Source organism: Rhodnius prolixus, unplaced genomic scaffold, assembly GCF_049639745.1.
Source record: "Rhodnius prolixus isolate KJV_2025 unplaced genomic scaffold, Rpr scaffold_4, whole genome shotgun sequence".
NCBI classification, from domain to species: domain Eukaryota; kingdom Metazoa; phylum Arthropoda; class Insecta; order Hemiptera; family Reduviidae; genus Rhodnius; species Rhodnius prolixus.
Window position 1 is genome coordinate 11,327,773 of NW_027411614.1, and position 24,068 is coordinate 11,351,840.

A 24,068-nucleotide genomic window follows, 5' to 3' on the forward strand; every position below is an offset into this window, starting at 1 on the left:
ACTGTCCGGATGTCTATATTTAATTTCTGGCAGCACACCAAAAAAAGTTCATTGAATTGAGATGTATTACGAAAAACTACGAGGAAACATAGTTATTTTTGCTCTTACTTTTCGAGCAAAAGTCTGTATTCATATATTGTATATAAAAAAAAAATCCTCAAAGTGTCACAGCTACAGTAAAAGGAATTTGAATGCTTACTTATGTAGTGCCAAATAAAAAGGAAGTAAATATTTGTTCATTACTGTATTTAGATTGTTTACATCAATAAATTACAGTTATGAGAAAAGTTAATCCATAAAAGTAATTCGTAGAGAAATAAGTACTTTGCAAGAGATAGTACGGCTTTTTTATAAAGACGATTTGTTGTGTTTTGTTTTTAAAATTCTTGAACTTCGTAAAACGTTCGAAAAACTTTGTTAATATCGAAACTGTTTTTCGGATAACATTATGATGATACAAGTACAATCCATCATTTAAATTGAAAACATTTGCGAGAAAAAAAAAATATTTGTCCATGAATCTGCAATAAAATAACTTTAATATCTATAATGGTCTGGTTTGAAGGGCCCTTCTTTAGATATGCCCAAATAGTCAGCTTGTTCTGGTGTAAGTTTAGTAAGCTTCACTCCTAGATGATCCAAATGCAAAGCCGCAACCTCTTCGTCAAGCTAGGGAAAAAGATATTTTAAATAATTAGAAAAAAAAAAAATTGTAAAAAATTAAAGAATCTGAGAGATAAAACTTTACGAGTACAGATATTTCATTCAGATTTCGTAATTTTAAATTGTCTAAAAAGAGACAGATTAATAGAAATTATTTCTCGCTACTGAGACTCAGCAGTTTGCTAATATCTTTAATGTCAACATTTTCTGGTTAATACTCTTTTCTTTCTACTACTTGAGATACCGTCCATGATTTAATGTAAGTAACTAATAAGTTTAGATAATAGCCTTTTATATATTGTACTACAAAGCTTTTTCAGCTAATTCTTTTCTGTTGTCAAAGAATCTAATTGAAAGATCGGGGATTGATTACAAATGCGCTCAAGAATTCCAATAATCAAATATATTACTTTCTCCAAGGTTTTTAAGTAAGAAATTAGAAAATGTAAGAAAAATAAATATCTAAAAATCTGATATGAACACACACTTTATTTTATGGAAGTTTATGTACTTTTGTAATTAAATTTTCATGAAATTTAGAATTGTTCTTAAAAATTAAAAAACAAAAAGACGCTCTCAATAATGGGACTAAATTTTGAAAAAGTTAGTAAAAACTAAAAAATCTTTTCAGTAGAGTGGCACTGCTGGTATGATTGTCATCAAAATTACAATTTTGTTAACATAATTCTCATTAATGTATAATAAGTGACAAGTTCTTTATTTAATAAGATTAACAATTTACCTGAAATGGCCTTTGGGGACATATGAAGACCAATAAAACCCAACCATCCCACCCTCTCAAAAGTGCCCTTATCGATTTTTCCCAGAAACAACTTCTTGACCTCATTTTCACGAAAATCGTGTAGGCTCTTTCGGAAAACATCTATTTTTAAAAAAAATTATTTTCGGAAAGACCTATTTTGTCCTTAACCTTATTGTTGCGTTCTCTAAAGGCACCAAAGGAGAAAATATAAAATCTGAACTTTCTTTGGTTTTTGGAATCATGGTATATACACTTACTACTTATAAAAACTACTATTTCGAGCCCACGGGACCTCAAAATTGTTATTTTAAGAAAAGCTCAAAATTTAAAATATGCTTCTTAAGTGAAATCCGAGAAAACCAAAATTTATTTAAAAAACTTACTTTCTTTGGCAAGGTGTGTACACCAATTGGATATTTCTCATTCTTTGTCCAGAGTTCTATTTGAGCAAGTACTTGATTAGTAAATGAGTTACTCATTACAAAGGAGGGATGACCAGTTGCGCAACCGAGATTGACTAATCTTCCTTCTGCTAGAAGCATTATATGTCGACCATTGGGCAATGTGTATCTGTCAACCTGTAAAACAGTTTTAAGACCAATGCGTAAAATTTTCAACATATTTAATTATTATGTTGATTCAGCGTCAGATAATAGCTTCTGAGTATGAATTTCAATATTTAAAATTACTAATTTGTATTAAGAATCCAGTTCACAAGCCGTAATCATTATCAGGTAAACCAAGGCTTGCTTGACCCTTACATTCATCAATGTACATTGATGTAGATACGAAAATTCAAATCTAAGGAATCTCGAAGTGCATCAATGAATAGCTGATTTTTTTCAACTTCGAGACAAAGATAAGTATTATATTAATTTTTATTTCTGAGCAGATAAGATAAATATTTGGAAGGAATTATTTAAATCCTAAGTTATCTTTTGTCAAGTCAAACCTGTATTGTCGAAATAAGTGGTGAATTGTTACCACTAAATTCCACTAATTGAACACTAATTGAACGTTTAGTGCAATCCCAGCTTTCTAATTACCTCGAACAAAACAATCTCCTTAATCCACTCCAATCTGGCTTTCGTCCTTCTTATTCCACTCATTCTGCACTCTTGAAAATTACCCATGACTTGCAGACGGCTATTGACGACCAAAAACTTACCATCCTTATACTCCTAGACTTCTCCAAAGCCTTTGATACCGTTGACCATCATATCCTGCTATCTAAACTACAATCCCTCTCTTTTTCCAATAGCACCCTCCGTTGGTTCCAATCCTTCCTGTCTAATCGTTCCCAATTCGTTGTCACTCCCGATAGTAATCCTTCTTCACTTCTTCCTTTGTCACGCGGTGTACCTCAAGGTTCTTCCCTATCTCCCACCCTCTTCTCAATTTACATCAATGACCTTCCTCTTTCCATCTCTCATTCCCAGTATCACCTCTATGCTGATGATTTTCAGATTTACATATCCTTTTCCCCGTCGGATTTGTTTGAAGCTGTATTTAAACTTCAAGAAGACCTCAATAACATCTCAGCATGGGCCACGAACAATAAGCTTACCCTGAATGTAGAAAAGACCAAAGCTATAGTTATTGGCTCCAACCCACTCCTTAAATCATTGGCTCCTCTTCCTAATCTTTTCCTTTACAATACCCCAATAAAATATTGTTCCTCTGTGAAAAACCTTGGTATCACTTTCGATCAAAACCTATCCTGGAAAAACCATGTTTCCCAAATCTCTCGCCGTTCCATCCATATCCTTAAGCAGTTTAATAGTTCCCGTCACCTTTTTCCAATTAAGACCCGGCAACTCCTAGTTTCCTCTCTTATATTCCCCCATTTCGACTATGGTTGTTTAGTGTATGGCGGTCTATCTGGTGATATTGAAGCTAAGCTTAAGCGCCTCATGAACTGCTTCATAAGATTTATTTTCAGCATTTCCAGAGACTCTCGCATTTCGCACTGCTACGATGAGTTGAAGTGGCTTTTTCCTGTCTATCGCCGCCAATATTTTTTGGCTTCTTTCCTTTTTCAAGTCATCCAGTCTCACAGGCCTTCCTATATTTTTCAACTCCTTAAGTTTAAATCCTCCATCCATTCCCGTAACACTAGATCTCGCTCATCTGATCTTTATATTCCCTCTCACCGTACCTCATCCTTTGACAAGTCCTTCCTCATACGTGCTACCTCTCTATGGAACTCCTTGCCTTCATCTGTCCGCCATGCTCCTACCCTATCCATCTTTAAATCCCGTCTATTCAGTTATCTCCTTTCTATTCAGCTTCCTCCGAAATTCTAATTGTTTTAATTCATTTCCTTAATTTCTGCTGTTTTATTATTTTATTTTTACTTTCATTTTCACTTTTGTAAATATTTATTTATTTATTTAATTTCTGTATAATCACAGGCCAAACTATTAAGGCCTCTATTTGTACCTGTATTTATTCTTAGGGGACAATTGTCCCAGAATAATAAATTTCTTTTCTATTCTATTCTATTCTATTCTATTCTAAATTCCTTCAGACCTTCCTTTCAAAGTCCAGATGGTGCTTTTTAAAGCGCGCGTGTTATCAGTCAGAAAATGAAGGTTTATAACATTTAACATTAAGAATTAAGGCGCCACGATAGCCGAGCGGTTAGAGGCGAGACCTGCGAAGCTAATATGTATTGTGGTACTGGGTTCGATTCCCGGTCTTAGGCCTTGGACTTTATTTAATGGTTAATAAAAGAAATTTACAGTAAAGTATATTTGCTAGTCGCCTCCGTACACGCCTGAATAAATAGGCGATTACTTTAGTCTTTTTTTTTTCACATTAAAAATTAGTTTTCAATTTTTTAATATGGAAAAATTAAAAAATATTTCAGAAATAATCAACGGAAAAAATAAGCAGTTTATTAAAAATTATTGTAAAGAAACGTACGATTGCGGAAGTTCCAAATTACTAATTAATGTATAAGTATTATATCTGTATATACTTTATTGTAAATAAAGCTTTATCTCGACCAAATTGTCATACCTGGGGTTTAATGTTAACTTTCTCAACTGCATTCTGTTCCAACCATTTTACTTGTATTTCACAATCGAAATGTCCAATATTACAAACGATAGAGTCTTCTCTCATTTCAAGAAAATGATTTCCAACAATAATATCCTTGCATCCAGTAGTAGTAACAAATATTTGGCCTAGCTTACACGCTTCCTCCATTGTTATAACCTAAACAGATGACCATTAAACAATAAAAAATCTCATTATTTTAAGAAAAAACAAAAACAAATTATTAGAATCAATTTTCTTTCTTTCTTATTTTTCTGATTTTATAAATAACAGCTCTCTTACTTGGTATCCTTCCATTGCTGCTTGCAGAGCATTAATTGGATCTGCTTCTGTGATAATAACTCTGCCACCAAAAGACCTAAGTGATTGGGCACAACCTTTTCCTACATCTCCATAACCAGCAACAACGCACACTTTACCAGCCAACATTACGTCAGTAGCTCTCTTAATGCCATCAATTAGTGATTCTCTGCATCCATATAAATTATCAAATTTACTCTGGAATAAATAAAAGATTCCTTTAAAATTAATTTTCTTGAAAGAAAAAATCAAAATAAATATTATTTCAAAAAACAAAACTAGATTAATAAATATAAATACACATATTCAAAGCTTGACAATTTCATAACAACATTGTTACATACAATTGTTTAAATAGAATCTGATTATTAAAATCCACTGTATTTATTAATATTTATTGAGTCAATATTTCTTGATCACAAACCAATATGAAAATAACTGTCTAAACTAACTGTAACTAAGGACAAAAAACAAATCCAATTTATCTAAACAAAATAATTATAACATTAAGAATCAGATACTTCCCGTGAATCAACATTTTAAATATATACATTTTTTATTGAAGTTTTCAAACACATAATGCATACATAATTTATATAAAACAAACAAAAGCAAGACTGATTACCTTTGTTACACTGTCATTAACATTTATAGCTGGCACTTTTAAGCGACCTTCGTTAAACATTCTATAAAGATTATGGACCCCAGTAGTAGTTTCTTCTGAAATCCCTTTGATTGCTGGAAGTAATTCAGGATATTTCTCATGGACTAGATTGGTTAAATCACCTCCATCATCAAGAATCATGTTCAACGGCTAGCAAAAATGAAATAAAATAATTACTAATAAGTAAAAAAAAAAAAAAAATTACTAATTACTAATAGAAGATAAAGCTAAAAGTACCCACATTTCATTCATATTTCAGTTCTTAATTTCTGTTATAATAGAAACGTTCGAAAAAGCACGTGTTTAATTGACATTTTACTGCACTAAATTTTCATTAATATTGTTTAGAATTTATAAGATGTGACCTTATGCGCTGGCCAATTTCATATACAATACAACTGTTCAGTAAAGTGTAGCACCCATTTAACTTGGATTGTAATAAAAGGTATTAAACTACTCATGCACATGTTTCTAAAAAGAAGTTAACAAAAAAATAAAAATTATGACGCTAATTATTAAATAAAATAAAATAAAATAAAAAATACATATGCCAGCATAATTTTTTTTTAAAGCATCTGATTAAAGCTTTCTCATGTTCTACCATATTGAAATTTTAATCCTCAATTTCCCCCTTCACACTGAATGCATTTTATTAAATTTAGCTCAAATAGGGAACTTCTATCTCTATATTGAGTTTTCGTATGCTGTATCTTATCTTTCATATGTAGTAGTTGTGTGAGCGTGCCTACTGAACAAATATTTTGTTTATGAAAATGGCCAGCACAAGGGTCTGTTACATCTAATAAATTGTAAACAAAATTAATGAAAATTTAATGCAGTAAAATTACGTAGATGACATCTATTGTAATAAAATGCCTTTTCGAACGTTTCTAAATAATTGAAATTTCGAACTGAAGTATAAATAACATTTAAAACTAAGATTTTGTTAAGGAGATTTTTGCACCTACTAGATAGTTCTATTTACACTTTCATAGTCCTATTACGAACAATGTTTACACATTATACACAACTCCATTCATATAGTGTGCCTTTTTATGTAGTGCAATAGTATGAATCATTCCAACGGCCCCTCGACGTTTTTTAATCGAAGTTTAGAGAAGGCCCCATACTTAGGACAATCTACGCTCATAAAGTATTAAGTACTGCGTAGTGAGAACCAAGAAACGCATCTACATAATTAATAATCGTTCACACGTCTACAATTTCAAAGAACTGCAATCTTAGCGGATGTAAGAGCAGGATGGCATTGTAATGCTACACAGGCAAGCTTTTTTACCTCTGCTTCCTGCCAACTTTGATCAAAATTGGGATATGATTTACTGAGTTATTAGTAATAAAGGTTTTAGGTAGGGGCTAACTCCTTTCTCATCAAAGGTACAGCATCAAGAGCGCTAAAAGGTGCATCTTCAAGAAATTCCAAATGCATGACACTTGATTATAAAAATCAGTTCACGCGTTTAGGCGCTACGTAGTTTACAAAAAAAAAGAAAGGTAACAACAAGAACAATATTTAAAAATCCCGATTTTCCTCATATTAGGTAACTTTTTTCTCAAAATTTATTAAATTTATGTAGTTGTAGAAATATGTACTTTTTAACGATACATGCCCCATAGGTTAAAAAAAAATTGAGAATTTTATATTTTACAGAAAAAAAATTGTCAAAGTTGGTTGCATTTTCGGGTAGTTTTGAACGATCAATCCTTATACAACTGCTCCACCGGACAGTTTTAATAAGAGTTGATAAATAGAACTGATTTAGAGGGTTAAAAATTATTTCTTACATTGTTCAGCAAGAAGTGGATACTTATTCTTTCTGTTTGTTTCATGTGCATTTATCTGATTCTAAATGTAACTCCAAATATGTTCTTACCTTTCCATCAGAGAAACCTTTTAAAGTCTGCTCAATGCACCAAATATATTCTTCATCTGTTTCACCTTTCCAAGCGAAAACGGGAATTCCCTTTTTAGCAATAGCAGCAGCCGCATGATCTTGGGTACTGAAGATATTACAGCTCGACCACCTTACCTGAAGAGTTCATTTAATCAACTTTGCAGTCTGAATATTGTTCTCTCATATACATCCTAAGGAGAACATAATAAAGTTCACTATAGTACGTATACTACTGAACTTACTTCAATAGGAATTAACAATAATATTAAACAATATCGATTCAAGAAAATATAGTCAAATAACTATTCAACAAATCACTCATCATTTGAAAAGTCTTCAAAACATTAACAAAATTTGGGCTGTTAGGCTTCCCCTTTGAAGGTAGCAATAAGAGATTTAAGCAAAAATGAAAGAGACTTGATATTCCCTAGACAAAATTTTGGCTGCCTCAACCCTTGGCTCTCCAAGAGCTATTTGCTGCGACCAAATGTTAGAACTCTTCTTGAAGAGAAGCCCTTTGAAAAGGCCAATTGTTTTTTTTTTTAATCTCGTAAGGTAGAGGTCTATTTCTTCAGGGATATTGGCTTTCCCTGGGGTAGCACGGCGTAACATCGTGAACAACTCTTACGAATTCAATCACATACGTCTTACAAAGGAGTCGGTTATGGAACTACATAGGTTTAGCGAATCTACTGTAAAAACACTAGTTCATGATCACTCACATAGATTTTCAAATAAATAAACACAAAGATATTCAAATAAATTAAGAACAATGACAAATTTGACTCAAAGGTTTTAATTGTAATAATATTCGAACCTGCAACCACTTCCTAGAAATGTCAATCCTAGATGCAATAAGTTAGAAGAATCTCTTCAACCTTTTCCCCACATCTTGTTACTTTCTTACATTCCTAGTTAAGATAGTGCCTAATTTTCAAAACTGTGCTTACAGGAAATACATTTGAGGACTCATGAAAAAAAAAGATTAGCGCGTAGTGCGACTTTAGAGAATACAATTTGAGCAGGCAAGAGATGTTTTTGAAAAGATTCCGACTTGCATTTAACATGTTAACTGAATGTATTACGATCATTAACTTTTATTGGAAATAAAATTGGTTCAGGAGAAATAGGTTAAATTTTAAAAATTGTAAACAATCTCTTTAGTTGATGAAAGCGATGCCGTGAGGCAGGTATCACTAACCAGGTTTTACCAGCTGTTTCTGACTTAATTTTGCTAGGTCTACTCATAACCTCATCTATTTATGAATCCTTAATGAATTTGCAATGCAATTCAGTCTTCCAAAAAACTTATAAAGTTATTGAAGAGAAAAATTTGATTGAGTGTTCACAAAAATTGTTTGCTTTTCATTCTAAGCTGGGCACCAGTATTTCGGCAATGTTGTACATCAGCTGGGGAGAGTCTTAACAGATAGGGCTGCATTTTTTTTACAAACTTTTTTTTTCATACGGGCTTTGCATTCGGTTTAAGACTAAATGGATCAAATAATCAAGTAATAATTCTCTCTAAATGATTACCTTTCTTAAGTAAATATAAATACACATATTTTATTCAAATGCTCACTAGAAACTTTAAAATCAATTTTAACGCGAGTATTAGGACATTAGTTTCGAAATCAGAAGTTTTATCGAAAAAATTAAATATTTCAGTTATATATCAAATATGGATATCCATACTACGTCTTGCTTAAATATTTTAAGCAGCTCAAATTTTATTGCCTAAAAATAAAGAATGAAAAACAATACATAACATTTCTTATTATGTAACATTTTGTGCTATCTCCAAAGAGATTCGATAAACCTTCATCTACCTACATTATCACATTTAAATAGCCTCACAAAAATTAGAATTAATTTTTTCTTTCTCTTGGTACAGAAAATATATTTAGAATTTTCAACATCAGGTTTCTACAAAAATATCGTGTATATCAAGCTAAGGTTTTTTTTAAATTTTTCCTTAATAAGTAAATATGTTCCTTTAAACTGAACTAAATATAATTTGATGGGTGTATATAGGCGATAAGCTTGAAACCTCTATTTCATTTCAAATTTGTGTACTTTGTGTAAAGTTTTGTAAATAAATAAATATTATTATTATTATTATTATCGTGTTTTCAGATCCCCTGAGGCTAAAGAAAATATCTGTGCATCTGAACACTCAAGCTCAAAAATTAAAAATAGTAGGAAACTTTTTAAATATTATAAATATTGTGAATATTCAAATAGGGCTCAACAGAATGTTACGAATAAAAGAACAACTGCTCTAAAAAGAATTATTCTAAAAAAATGGTTTTAATAACATTTATAGCTCTATGTATATGTAGTGAACAAACTAAAATTCGTAACAGCCATTTTATAAAACAATTAAAAAAATGAAAATCTCAACTGTAAAGCTAGTATAAGTAAGTACAAATACTTGGTATAGAAATTTTCTTCCAACTAGTAATTTTAGTAATTAATTTAAACCTACTTTTAATATTAAATGGGATAGGATAGTGATAAGACTCTACATAAGAGTGGAATTTTAAAGAAAAATCTACCCACCCACTACGAAAAGAGTTCGAGCTCGAAAAAAAAAACGTGGAAGGCAAAATTAATGTTGCAATGAATCAACATTAAAACAAATATTTAGTCCTTCAAAAAAAAAAAAAATGGAAAAATTCATTTCGTAAATTGTACCTCCAGAAAAACCAACGAAAAATAATTTTTCAAATCTGGAATGAAATTTTTAACCAATATTAGTTAGTATTTTCGTTATATTTATTTATAAAGAGACCTTTAAAACGTTTAGACATTAATAGACGTCTTAGGCTTTTTATCTCTTTTTATTAGAAAATGTATTGATTCTAACATTCATCTTTCAAGTCTTGATAATTTAACAAATTCGCAATATTTCCTCTGATACCAGTGTTAAGAAAAAGTAAAAATATGCTACATGTTAAGATTTTTTATTTCATGTAAATTTAATCCTGTATCAAAAATGAACCTGGATTGTTCAAAATATGGTAATATAACTTGAAAATAAAATAAAATAAATAAATACTTTTTCAAACATAAGTTGGACCGTCAATTAAATTTCTAAAAATTGAAATATTTACTTTTACTTATGTTAAATATGTTTATTAAATTCATATATCAGCTTAAATTAATGCAACTAACCACTTTTGCCAACAATTGAAAGCTATCGTTTAGCTCAATCTAAGGTCAATGTTATATATGGGTCTGATTTTTTTCAATGGTCTGCATTATGTAAGGCTTTAAATGTTTTTTTTTTTACTTTTTTATTTTTAAAGAAATTATCATCTTAATATTTTTAAACCGTTTTCCTTTTCACAGCGTTATTAATTCATTACGGCCATCATTTCTATAAAAATTAAGTGATCAAGTATGCAAGACACCGTCTGGTATACTGGTCTTTTCTACCGCCTAATTCTCTTTTCCTTATAAAACTCCTACTCTCATTGCTCTCCAATAGAAAGTCTTGTCATCCAGAAGGTTCTCCCTAACATATCGATCTAGGTGTGGCATGCTTTTCTATACATGCTATCACAAATTGACTAAATACAACACTAAATGGAAAATAAAAAATAAATCCTAAGAAGACTATCACCTAATTCTTTACGTCGACTGACTCAATCTCTTTTCTAGTGGACTACGTCAAGCACCTCAGCTTACTTTGGACAACAAACTGACATTAGTACAAGAAAAAGTCAAATCCAAACAACTCAGGAAAACACTCAGATTTGCGACTGACACTTCTCAACGTACTGGAAAACCCTCTCTCCATGAGATATTTTCATAATCCCCGTATATTCCTTAATCCACAACCGTTCGCTAAAACACCTCTTCACTCTAGATTGTCACTTCAACCAACTCAGAAAATTCAAAACTATACTTTGTTTCTTTTTATTAATAACAAAACTACCAAATAGCAATTTTCAGAATAGAATTAAGGACTTACTCTTCTTGGGAGCCTCTTAGCTCACTGACCGAAAATCGGTAGTGATTATACAGGTTTTTTGTTATTTGTTATTTCGATATATTACATTCAAAAATTTATATTAAGAATATGAACTAATTTGTTTTCTAACATTTCCGAGATTTCCCAAGCATGCAACTTCGATGGAAACATCGGTCAAGGATTTATGTTAAGTGCTTTTCAATTGACTCCTTACAATTAATGAACTAATTAAAATTACTATATCAAAGTGCATATAAATAAAAATTATTTTATTTATTATTACTAATTAAACTTAGTCCCTTATATATATATTTTTTAAATCAATTTAGATTAATGGTATAACAGCTTTCATTCATAATTACCTCTGCACCAAGTTCTATTAGAGTTTCAATCAGCACTCCAGACTGAATTGTCATATGAATACACCCTGCCAAGTTGACGCCTTTAAGTGGTTTGGTACTTCCATACTTCTTCCTAAGTGACATCAAACCCGGCATCTCTTGCTCAGCCAAAGTTAATTCCTTTCGGCCAAAATCAGCCAAGCTGATATCCGCTATGCGTAGCAGTTAAAAAAAAAAAGTTTAAGTTGGCTAAGGCTTATAAAATTTTGTTTGGAAATTAAAAAGAAATTTAGCTACAGATAATTTTGCTTTGTTAATACTTGCACTCTTACCAACTTTGAAATCTCCCTTAGCGGCCATAGCACAACAAAGTACGGCTGTTCACCAACGATCGACTGCTTCTAAACTAAACTAAAGTACTTGAGCTGCCGTCGCCGTAAGTTGGAAGTAGTTTTAAAACCACGTGCGAATCAAGAAGGGGTAAATACAATGGAGCCAACCTAACTCTAACGCCTACTTTCTTAGATGTTAGCCACAATAACATTGAAACCGATAAAAGCAAAAGGGATTTCTGAAAAATACATAGGTAGAATGTTACAAAAAAGAACCTTTATAATTTATAAATTTTTAACGAAAAGATTCGTGACAAATCTTAAAGTCAAACACAAATTGCCAGCTGATTTCATTAACAGGTGATAGTCCTAGTTTAGTGGGCGAGTCCCTCTGTAATCCAGCGAGACCGTCAGTACCTGGCTAAAGTTTTCCAGAATTTATGTTTTGTTTTGGTTTCTAAAATCTGGTGCTTTTTAGTTGTGAGGGATGATGGGCTTTATGTTTAATATTGATGGGGGATATCTGGAAGGACTTTGTAGAGGTTTTAAATGCGGCATTCTAACTCAATCTGACTACCTTAATTTAGTACAGTGTGAAACATTGGAAGGTTTGCTTGAATTTTTAATTGATTAATAGCAATTTTAAAAAAGATTTGTAAAAATAAACTTCTGATGTTTTACTAATATTTATCTAAAACTCGAATTACGCGTGTTTTTATTTAAGATCTGAAGCTTCACCTTCAAGGCACTGACTATGGTAGCTTTCTTGCAAATGAGCCCAGCCCTTTACAGGTGTCCGTCATTGATGACAAACTACGAGAAAAACTCGTTATTGAGTTTCAGCACATGAGAAATCATGCAGTCGAACCTTTATCAACTTTTCTTGACTTTATCACGTAAGTGGAGTCGTATATTTTAAATTGTTCCTTTCGTTTTTTAGGGCGAATTTCCAGGATTGGAAGCTTGCCTGCTTAATAATCCATTTTAGTACTACTTTATGTATTTTAAGATTACTGAAGCGGATAGCTTGTTCTACTCCTTATAAGGATCTCATAACTCACGGAGTACAAACTTTATTTCACATTTTCAATAATCTTTTTATTGTACCTCCTTGTTAACCTATTCTATATTATTTGAAAATCATTAATTATGGTTACCAAAATCTACATCTTATTTTTTTGCACACTGCTTTTATATCTCAATGAGATTTTAATACAAAATAGCATTGTATTGAGTTAATATTATTTTAACATTTTTTTTTTTGCACAACACCTCCTGTAACGATTTACATCTATCCACTATCTATACTGGAGTCACTTTACGCTTTTCGCCAAAGTTAAATTTTTATCGAATTCGAAATTTTGGTCTGATTTGAAAGTTGCGAATAAAAGTTTGATCGACGCGGCTACTTGGTTATTGCGAAAATTAAATTCGGTACTACCATTTAAAAACGTTTTATTTTGTCGTTTGCTTTTTTTATGGCTTGCAAAAGCCGTTGCTCTATTTTCTCGAATCAAAATTATTCGAGTTCTTTTCAGACGAGTTTTCGGCGGTTAGCTTATTTGGTATCCATAATATAAGAGAATTTATGTTATGCCATTTATTTATGTCATTCGCTACGGAGAGAAAGAAAATTATACTCCTGTAAAACAAGACTTCGACTGTTGATGTCAATTTAAATAATAAAATTAAATCATGTCATGCAGCTGTTGAACTTGGAAATTTCTTAGAAGAAAAAGAAAAAAAGCTGTTAACATTGGTTGCGGGATTCCAAGTTTCCCAATTATTGATTCTACCCAACAGCGAAATAAGAATAAGAGTAGTTGTTAGATTAAGCGATAGAAGTTGGTTAGGCAAAGTTAAAAAATTGAAGGAAAAGTGGTTTTCAAGAGAAGAAGGATGAAGCGTCAAAGGAGAAGGTAATAAGGAGAGGGCTTCGGAATGACTGGTTGGAAGAAAGAATGGTTAATGGTCGTGAAGGTACAACATAATTTTCTCAACAACTAGTACAAATTGAAAATTGGATTCGTTCTTCATTGTCACTGCTTTGTTTGCAGTTGATCCTCTGTACAAATTAATTAATAACTAAACTTCTTTCTGGCGTAATCTTTGTTAATCTTCATTGTTCAGAGAAATATTTAAATTATAATATTAAGCTTTAAAAGTATACAAATAAATGAACTACAAATTAAAATACTGAATCTAATTTAGCATTTTTAATGCTAGTAGAAATTGGTTAAATATTTTTTATTATATTCGTTATTTAAAATTTGGAACAAAAAATTATCAATTACAATAATGAGACCACGCCTTACCAAATCATAAGATTTTTTTTAAAACATTCACTTTCTGTAATCAATTTAATAATCTTTTGTATTTTGATGGCAAATTATGCACCTCAGTTACAGTTACATGATCGACAACATTATCTTGTTGATAACTGGAACGCTCCACCAACGTCCAATCTCTGAGCTCATTCCAAAATGCCATCCACTGGGAAGCTTTGAACAAATGGAAGCTATTCATGTAGCTGCCACCCCAGCTGAGCTATATAATGCTGTTTTGGTTGACACCCCTCTTGGTAAGAATCATTAATCTTTGACAATATATATTTTTGATAATATATTTTGAATTTATGAAATAATAATTTATCAATATGCAGCGCCATTCTTCGTTGATTGTATCGGTGAACAGGATATTGATGAGATGAACATAGAGATTATTCGTAATACTTTATATAAGGCATATTTGGAAGCATTTTACGCATTTTGCAAAAAACTTGGTGGAACAACAGCAGATACAATGTGCGAAATTCTTGCAGTAAGTAATCCAGCCAGTTTATCTTCAGTGCCCTTCCCCCGAGTAGTTTCTGCAAATTGCAGGTCATGCTCACTCATTTGTTTTGTACCGCCTTATGTTCTAAAACCTAAATTAGAGAGAAATATTTTTAAATCTAATTACAGTTTGAAGCTGATCGACGTGCATTCATAATAACTATTAACTCTTTCGGTACTGAGTTGACAAAGGATGATCGTTTTAAATTGTATCCTAGATGTGGAAAGCTTCATCCTGATGGCTTAGCAGCTCTTGCCAGAGCTGATGATTATGAACAAGTTAGAGCAGTTGCTGAGTACTATGCTGTGAGTGTTTATTTTTTATTTTATTTTTAAGAGAGAGAAATATAACTTACGCAAAAAACAAGTTCTTAAGAGAGGAACCTTAATAACAACTTTCTACAGGATATAAAATAAAGGGTTGACTAAAGTAAAGAAGTTTTCAGAATTGTTCCCTGGAGCCAGTGAGGGAACCCTATAAGATATGGCGTTGGTAAATGTAAGGGAATGTCTTCGAGAAGAAACGGTTAATTCTGTCTAAAGTGGGTTTTCCATATAGCGCGCTATTAAAAAAACCTTAAGTGCCCCTAAAAAATGTAGCAAACATTTTCACCTTCCTACGAGTTTAGTTAATTAATGATACATTGTCTTAGAAGCATTTCCAATTTTTTCTTTCATTTAAAGTTAAATTTTAAGAAACTAGCGTAATTGAGGTTGCAATCATGTTCGCCGCTTCCATGGTACTAAATGGTGTTGGATTTTCTTTCCTACATAAAGTTCTCAGTTTTTTAAAAATTGTTATTTATTATAATTTTTCTTTTTTCAGCAATATGCACAGTTGTTCAATGGAGCAGGAAACAATCCAGGAGAAAAAACTTTGGAAGATCGCTTTTTTGAACATGAGGTAATTTAAAACTTTTTCTTAATTCAAGTCTCTATGGCCACATACCAAACTAGGGCGCTAGCCAACAGTTACTCCAATCTTTAATTAGCTATATTTATTTTGACACATGACTGCCATAGTCATTAGCACCTTTTGTCGTTGCTACTGATACTTCACAACATTAGTAAATCAATAAATTATCAAAATGATAATTATTAATTTTAGATTACTAATGGATTAAACTATATTTTTAGGTCAAACTTAATGTCTTCGCATTTTTGCAACAGTTTCATTATGGAGTTTTCTATTCATATTTGAAACTAAAAGAACAAGAGTGCCGTAATATAGTGTGGATTTCAGAATGTGTAGCACAAAAACATCGTGCGAAAATTGATAATTATATACCGATCTTTTAAAGTTACCATTTACCAACATGTATAATAAATAATTGTCTTAATGTTAAATATTAAGGTGTTGTGGGGCATAAAAGCCATTTACGGTTCGCAATCTTGTAAATTTCTGTTTATTGTACAGTTTTATGTAAATCTTTTTTTTTTCTTTTGTTTTTTTTAGGCGTAACTCTATATAGTGGTTTAAAAAAGAAATGTAATGAATACAAACATTTTGCTTTATTGCAACATTCCTGTTAATTTTATTAATTATATTCAGAAATAGTATTAAATAAAATAGCAATTTATTAGTTATTATTCAGTATCCTGCTTTTTACTCTCTCTTTTAAAGGAATTATTTTAAATGTAAGATCATATTTTTTTTATATATTTAAGTGGATATTTGTATCCATAAATATTTTGTCCAAATATACTTATATTGACGCAAAAGTATTGTAAAAAAAAATAATTTGCTGTAAAGATCACGGATTCATCCGTGAAATGATTCTTTGGATTAAGGGTGGTCGCACATCAATTGGATGTAAACAATAAATGGGAAATAGAGATATTGGGTTCATCCATATAATAGGTTATAAAAAAACTAAATACTCTAAAGATTATTTCTTGAACTGAGAGATAATGAAGAGAAATTTTAATTTTAAACAATTAAAGTCAAAAACACTTCATTACCAATGAATTTCTTTGCATCCTACCAATTTCGGTTATAGTGCTGCTAGCTTTGGGACTGAATGCACCATCTAAACTAATTTCATCACACGCCAAGGTGATGCCATCGCTATTTTATTAATAGTAATAGGTAACCAAATTATCGTAACTAAATAGTAGCATTTAAATAAAAAATATACAAACACTTCTGCTGCTTACAAAACTGTGGTCTACGGTTTGATTGAGGCACTCCTGATCCTCTACAATTTCTGATGATTGGATGAATATTAGCTTTTATATTTCTCTTAAAAGGTGGATCTGGGGACCTTTGACGCCTCAGTATTTTCTTCTTTTCAAGGCCTTCCTTAAATTTTTAAAATCAGTAAAGAACAGCACGAATTGACAAAACTTCAAATCTCGCCGATTTCAGCTATTGTTTTGAAATTTTTTGTTAAAATATTGCTTCAATAACACCCGCATTTCGAACTTTAATTCGCTCATTTTGAAAATTTACTAAATCACCTCGATGACACAAATTCGACTAAATGCTGTTACTAAAAAGTGAAGTCAAGTAACCAATATCAGGTGACCCAAATGCAATTTCAACGCTGTTTACGTAATAATTGTTCAAAAATAAAACTATCATTGGAAATAAATTTCATATCTTGATAGTAGGGCTTTAAATAAATTCTTTAAGATTAAAGCAGACAGCACATGAACTATGAAACATTTAACCCATTTTTGTTTTTCATTTTCAAACTTATCAGTTTGTTAAATTTTTTTTAGCCTCAAACTTGTTATAAAAAAAAGTCTATCTCAATAATTTAAAAATTATTTCTATTGAAATTAATTTAAATAATATAACAAAAGAAAAAAATGTTAAGATCTGTTTTGAAGCAACAAATAAGTTTATTATCTTTTTGTTATTTGTATCCACTTTTAAGTTTCAACGATTCAAAACGTTTTATACAAAATAATCTGCCATCCTTCAAAATTAAATAATTTGTAATTGTAACGCAGAAACGCTTCCAAGTGGTTGCAAACTTACAACAAGATCTCTTGGAAACGAAAGGCTGATGACATTATTAAAATGTGTGGCATATGTTTGTAATTTAAAAAATAAAGTTCCAAAATTATGAAGATATGATAAACAAAAAATCAATACAAGCTGCTAAATTAGACTCCCAAACAATTGAATGTTATTAATAAACTATCTCTATGCCAGTTTAATTGTGCACTCGGTTGAAATGTTTTTAAATTGATTAAACTATTTCTCTAAATTATGTTTTGTTAATCACTGTTATTTAAATATTATCTATATAAATAAACTTTAAGATAATAATAATTTTAACAAATTATAATAATAAAAAAGACTTAATGCTCTCGCTTATCTGTAAGCCACAAAATGTTACATAAGTCTACAAAAGTATAGAAATAAAAAAAGTAACAAAAAATATAAATTAATCATACAAATACACATACGCGCGTTCAATGATAAATTAACAGGTTGAGGTATCTAAGCTAGTGTTGCTGCCAGGTGATTTGGTGCGCGTTAAGCGATCTAATTCTGCCGCAGCATCCGATCTCATAACTGCTTTTTCTACACCTGCTTCAAGACTACCTGCAATTAACAAAAAGAAGTGAACTTACTTCTAATGAAACTTATTCTAGTTCCAATAGAGCACCAAACAGATAATATGGTTAGAAGACAATAATTTCAAAAAGAACTAGCAAATATCATAAACATATAGTATTATAAACAAAAATTAGTTTGACATTTAAGTTACAGATAGTATGTAAAATATTCTATCTGCTATTACATCATTAAAACTGAAGAAACAAATGATCCATTGCAAACTTATTAAATGAGGACCTTGCATATGATGGTCCATCATAATACTAGCAAACTTTTTACGCAACTATCATCGAAATCTTTATTACCAATGTAAAATATAAGCATTTCTCAAAACAATAATTATAAAGAGCGCTAATGTTACAGATCAAAAAAGCGTACTAAAAACAACTGTAGTTCGCGAATTATAATTCAGTTTTTAACACGGTTTAAGGGTAGTCATAACAGGTCTTACTTTCTCATACGTATCAAATGCATCATTTCAGTGATGACGTACACATGTGTGTCGAAACATTAGGAGTACATAGAAAGAAGATAACTCAAGACCTACACCCAACAAACCAGAGATAAAAGGGAAAATAAAAGCTCAACAAGTAATCGAATTACATCCCTGAAGGAGGAAGTGGATTAGCCACTTCTTCAGGGTACTTGACGACCCTACGGGCATCCCACATGAACATGAGCAACATATACTGTTACACCCCAATACATTTACACTGTACACATAGGGCGTAGTCATCTGTACAAGGAGAAGCTTATTAGCTCGGAACCGAGGAGGAAACGATCTCTCACCAGCTGTTGCAACGCAATCGAATGGTGGCGCTATGAAACCTTTGTAACTTTGAGACCAAAGGAGATACTAGCGCAAAAAGAACTAGTAGGGAAAGTCCTCAACCTTTTTAGTAGGGAAGGTTTCGTCTAACAGATCCAGAAGGGAAGAGCACGATAAGCCTTTTGGCTGCGGTGCCATGGGGCAAACGACCGACCCCGATAATCTAATCTAAACGAATTACATAAATAATTCATACATTAGTGGAAGTATTAGACCGATAAATTAATGAGAATCTGGGAAATTGTTTTATTTATTTCTTAGGTTACATTGCACAATGAATATGATTGACACAAAAACAAAATCAGAATGCACCAAAGCCGTTAAAACGCACCTAAACGGGAGGAAAATTGAGCTCGGTAGTTTACTCTTAAGCTGAGCACTTAAGAATAAATAACTACATAATGAATGAAACATTTACAATTTTTCAACTTAAAGCATCAAGCAAAAGGTGACTTCAAAATTCATTTAAAAATAAATGAAATAATTTTAATAATTACCTGGCGCTTTTGGTGAAGTAGTCGGTGCGCCGGATTTTTTATGCAGTAAGGAATTAAAGAAGTTAGCCAAAACACCTTCACCACTTGTACTGGATACCTTGCTCGTATCAGACTAAAGGCAACATAAATTAAATAAAAATGTTGAACAATCAGGAGATAATGAAATTCAAAGCAATTATTCATGGATGGGACAATTTTAAAATATTTACTTGCACTGTTGATTTAGCCCTACATGAATGAATTGGTTTTATTAATGAACATATAAAATATACACACACAAATCAAAAGACGTAAAAAACAAAAACAAAAGGAAGAATATAAACAACATGCAATAAATTCAAAATCATTTCCTTAATTACATAAATATTATACAAATTCTACACTTTTAAAATAAACCGACACTTATTCAGGGCAACTTAAAAGATCTTATATGTAAATCAGAGGCGTATATATATATATATATGTAGTGGCTTATATATATATATAAGCCACACCTGAAAAAAATGGGCGATTACCTTACTTTAAATTATATCGCGGAAAGTTAGTTAAATTCTCAAGAAAATAATGGCATTACAAAATAAAATTAGTGAGCAAAAGCACACAATCTTCAGTTAAAAACAACACGATTCTTTTTTTTTTTTTTTAAAAAATAATGAATTTAATCAAATAATTTTAAAGAAATGAAGCAATTTCACACCTTCTTTGGTGAAGTGAGAACACCTTGTGTTGACACAGGTTGCAATCTTGATCTGTCACCTGTCTTTTGTACAGATGGGGAAGGTCCTCTACCTTGTTCAGTTCCTTGCTGCAATAACGAGAGCATTCTAGCTAAAAATACCTGTTCATCCTCAGCAATAATTTCAACTTCACGACTTCCTCCCTAATACAAAATGTTCCACATTAGGGAAAATGCTAATTAGTTTAAAAATTTTCATTTAAAAAAATAATTTACTTTTCTAATTGACGGTGAAGCAATTACGCCGCCGTAATAATCCTCAGGTTTCATACTTTGAAGATTTTCACAAACTATACTTATTTTATTCAAGCTATCCCAACCGGAAGGTCTGAAAATAACCAATTTATAAATAAAATGCAAACGTAAATTAATTGTTCCATAACATATACTGCGGTGAACTTATTTGCACAATGAATAACACAAATATCTTTTATAAAAACAAGGAAAAATCTCTTTATTTGAGATATTAAAGAAGCTGCGAACGTACAATTACCTATTGATCACTCTAAAGGTATAGAAGCTTTTAGAATAAACTGACAATAAACATTCAGACAAAATTGGTAGACAAATAAAATTATGTAAATTATCAATGGTTGACTAGGGGTAAAAAAAAAACAATTTTTTTAAATGTTCGATGTTTCGGGAACCTCCGATGTCCTTCTTTTCTTTAGAAACTGCACATGAAGTTTTAAAACTGAAATAGTAATACGAAAGAAAATTACAAAGAATATGCAAAAATAATTAAACAGAAATATAATACCTGGTTTGTAGAGGTAGAAAAAATGGAAGTTACGATGCATACAAAGGTACAACATAAGAATAAAAATAATCGAGGAATTGATATAACACAAATCAATAGGCGAAAGTGACAAGGTGATTTAGAATTCCAATTTCACTATTCACGTGTAATAGATATAAGTAAATTTTGTTGGCTAGATGATGAAAGCCGATGCACAAAACAAAAATTATTTAGTAGCAAAACCTTTTTTTTACGGACGATAATCCTTTACAATAAAATTTCTTTCCAGAAAATGATTTATTTTTCTTAGCAATGCTCAAAACAAAAGAATTAACTAACATTAAAAGAGCTTCTTTTTCAACGACAAGAGCAGGAGTTCTAAATGGTAGTCCATAAAGTCTGTGGGTAAGATACTTATACAGCAGATCACAGTTTTTATCCTCTTTGGCTGATGTATAAAATAGGCCAGCTCCATATTGAAGACAGAATTTCCTCACCCACTGCTGTATGAAATCAAAATGTTCATCACGATAATCATGTTCCTTTTCCAATGTAGTCATGTAATCGGTCTGACATCAAACAAAAAAAAAGTATTGTCAGAAATTATATAATTTTTTTCAAGAAAATAAGATTTCCATATTTATTTTTACCTTTGTGATTACTACAACTACATCAAGACCAAGATTAGATGTGAGTACTCCCTCAGAGAGGGGCAACTGGTCAATATCATCTTCCAAATTTCTAGAAGTTCTTCTGACTTCCATATCTATGTCATCTCCTTGATCGACATATTCCTGCCAGCGTTGGACCACTTAAAATGGCAAACAAATCGCATGCTATATTTTTTCCATTCACCTATTAAACTGAAATTACAAAATTTGAATATAATATAAATTAAATTTATTACTATTTTGCCTATATTCCTGAAGCTTCTCTGGCGGTATTTTTAGGGAGTCAATATGATCATGAAGAACTGACACCCAATGCTGTAACTGATCCAATATATCCCAAGGTGTGGTCATTGAAGCAACAAACATGACTAAAGTATTTGGAAAAGATTCAGCCGTAAGAGCAAATTTAAGTAGAGGTGCATGTGCCTTATGTCCATCAAGCACCAATACGCTGAGTCGAGTATGATCTAGAAAAAGAAGACGAAATAAAGTTATGCGCAACAACGTGGTTTCATGTTACAATCAAAGGACAAAAGATAAAACAAGGGCAACACTCAAAATAATAGTAATTGAAGAGGGAAAATGTTTTAGGAAAAATTTCATAAAGTCTAGTCTTAATTACATTTAGTTGACACAAATTACCCAGCCGTTTGCTTTCCCGACTTAAAATTCATATTCACTGAGGAGGGATAGTATTTCTCTCATAAAATGAAAAATACCTGAATCGTCAGCCACGGAACATCATAGGAGTAACTAATCAGCATTTTCGGATTCTACTGCTATTAAGTTATCTTTGATTTTATCCAGCACTGCGGACCTAACCACACTTTCAACTATTAACTTAAATTATCATTTTTATCAAGAAGGCAACGTGGACTGCCCAAGGAAATTATGATAAACGGATAAGTGGCCATGTCGCCTACTTTTCCAAAACTTCCATGCTTAATCCATCTACCGGCTTTCATTGCTAAGTTTTCACCTCCATAAAGATAGAAGCCCCAGCAGCTATTAAACAAGCAAACAACTAAACAAGCAAAATATTCACTTGTTTATTTCGCCTGCAACGCTTCTTTAAACACAAATCTGCCGCTTGAAACTATAATTCAATATTTATGTAGGATATAATTGTAAGTTCAATTAGTCATTTAGAATAGTACTAATTGCAATAGGAAGTAAAGTGAATGTTTCATATAAGATTTTAATATTCTTTTACAATGAAGAAGAAATGCAGAAGTAACTCGTTCGTCAAAAATTTTAGAAAGAGTATTTATACAAACCGTCTCTGTATTCATCTCTGACATCAATATATGCATATTCAAGTGCTGATCCTTTTTTCGGATCTTCAACGCCTTGCAATTTTGCAATTAAAGTGGTCTTTCCAGATTCATTATCTCCTAAATAAGTAAATAATATTCTCCTAAAGTAACGATATTTGAAAATACAAACTATTTTTTGAGAAAACGATATATTTTAAATTATTTACCTAATACCAAAATATTCTTATTTGAAGGTAATTTCTTACTTCCTTTGGTTTGTACTTCGGCTAAAATTGATGTCCTGCAAATTTATTTTTAATAAGAAAAACAGAAATATCTGAAGTAATGCAGCATTTTAGTAATTTTCAGTCGTTAACGAATGGGCTAATTGCCACACCCATCATTGTTCAAATAACAAAACTGTTATATTTTGTAATTATTACCTGTCATATACTTAGACACTTACTTTTGTAAATGGTTATGATCTTTAAAGTTCCACAGTTACGTCACATACGAAATATATTTTTTCTTTGATTTAATAAAACAAAGCACCAAGTTTAGCAATATAGTAAAATATAGTGTAATTATAGGATCAAATCTTACCAAAGGTTCTCTTCAGACTCAGAATTGTCATTTATCTTTGGTGAAAATTCTTGGGCCTTTTTCGCTGGCATTATTAAATGAAGCCAGAATCCTATTTAAGATGAAAAATAATTACATCACAACTCGCCAGTAGACTTCTACTTTCTAAATTACTTTTAAATTACAAAGCTTTACGACAAACACGTCTAATCCAGAAAAAAATTAGAAAGTAGTAAAGGCCTTAACGAATCACTCGAGGTTAGATACAATAAATAACCTTTGTTGGAGATAACCTTTTTTATTTAGATAGTACGACAAATGACCATAGATAG

General features: G+C 31.3%; 3 protein-coding genes across 4 annotated transcripts; 1 reads left to right on the top strand and 2 right to left on the bottom strand.

Annotated features, from left to right (window-relative positions):
* Positions 1 to 229: 229 nt before the first annotated feature.
* Positions 230 to 12,210, bottom strand: Ahcy (adenosylhomocysteinase). The gene is made up of 8 exons (XM_074132339.1): positions 12,019 to 12,210; positions 11,708 to 11,898; positions 7,346 to 7,501; positions 5,415 to 5,603; positions 4,772 to 4,987; positions 4,451 to 4,648; positions 1,810 to 2,004; positions 230 to 669 (listed from the first exon to the last, which is right to left on the bottom strand). Exons 1-8 carry the CDS (start codon positions 12,044 to 12,046, stop codon positions 538 to 540), a joined length of 1,305 nt encoding a protein of 434 aa, XP_073988440.1. The 5' UTR covers positions 12,047 to 12,210; the 3' UTR covers positions 230 to 537.
* Positions 12,211 to 12,371: 161 nt separating this feature from the next.
* VhaAC39-1 (V-type proton ATPase subunit VhaAC39-1) lies at positions 12,372 to 17,934 on the top strand. Its single transcript, XM_074132343.1, has 7 exons — positions 12,372 to 12,626; positions 12,743 to 12,914; positions 14,421 to 14,599; positions 14,681 to 14,838; positions 14,982 to 15,158; positions 15,679 to 15,756; positions 15,990 to 17,934. The coding sequence occupies exons 1-7, from the start codon at positions 12,506 to 12,508 to the stop codon at positions 16,149 to 16,151; spliced, it is 1,047 nt and encodes a 348-aa protein (XP_073988444.1). The 5' UTR covers positions 12,372 to 12,505; the 3' UTR covers positions 16,152 to 17,934.
* Positions 17,676 to 24,004, bottom strand: Dlic (dynein light intermediate chain). 2 transcript variants are annotated; one of them, XM_074132330.1, is made up of 10 exons: positions 23,758 to 24,004; positions 23,382 to 23,455; positions 23,176 to 23,292; positions 22,135 to 22,365; positions 21,878 to 22,038; positions 21,567 to 21,796; positions 20,705 to 20,816; positions 20,450 to 20,632; positions 19,753 to 19,864; positions 17,676 to 18,411 (listed from the first exon to the last, which is right to left on the bottom strand). In XM_074132330.1, exons 1-10 carry the CDS (start codon positions 23,826 to 23,828, stop codon positions 18,290 to 18,292), a joined length of 1,413 nt encoding a protein of 470 aa, XP_073988431.1. In that variant the 5' UTR covers positions 23,829 to 24,004; the 3' UTR covers positions 17,676 to 18,289. The 2 variants fall into 2 exon arrangements, with proteins under 2 accessions (XP_073988431.1, XP_073988432.1); XM_074132331.1 differs by lacking the exon at positions 19,753 to 19,864.
* Between the last annotated feature and the right edge of the window lie 64 nt (positions 24,005 to 24,068).

What these genes read in the sequence shown, in the direction of transcription:
- VhaAC39-1 (XM_074132343.1), top strand. Translation starts at nt 12,506, where the DNA reads ATGATGGGCTTTATGTTTAATATTGATGGGGGATATCTGGAAGGACTT. An exon ending in ACAGTGTGAAACATTGGAAG is followed by an intron (nt 12,627 to 12,742) that starts GTTTGCTTGAAT and finishes TTTTTATTTAAG; the next exon opens with ATCTGAAGCTTCACCTTCAA. An exon ending in CAATGTGCGAAATTCTTGCA is followed by an intron (nt 14,839 to 14,981) that starts GTAAGTAATCCA and finishes ATCTAATTACAG; the next exon opens with TTTGAAGCTGATCGACGTGC.
- Dlic (XM_074132330.1), bottom strand. Translation starts at nt 23,828, where the DNA reads ATGCCAGCGAAAAAGGCCCAAGAATTTTCACCAAAGATAAATGACAAT. An exon ending in CAGAGATGAATACAGAGACG is followed by an intron (nt 22,366 to 23,175) that starts GTTTGTATAAAT and finishes TTCTTTTTCTAG; the next exon opens with ATCATACTCGACTCAGCGTA. An exon ending in CTTCACCGTCAATTAGAAAA is followed by an intron (nt 20,633 to 20,704) that starts GTAAATTATTTT and finishes ATTTTGTATTAG; the next exon opens with GGAGGAAGTCGTGAAGTTGA.
- Ahcy (XM_074132339.1), bottom strand. Translation starts at nt 12,046, where the DNA reads ATGGCCGCTAAGGGAGATTTCAAAGTTG. An exon ending in AAGGTTTCTCTGATGGAAAG is followed by an intron (nt 5,604 to 7,345) that starts GTAAGAACATAT and finishes CATTTTTGCTAG; the next exon opens with CCGTTGAACATGATTCTTGA. An exon ending in CAGCAATGGAAGGATACCAA is followed by an intron (nt 4,649 to 4,771) that starts GTAAGAGAGCTG and finishes TCATCTGTTTAG; the next exon opens with GTTATAACAATGGAGGAAGC.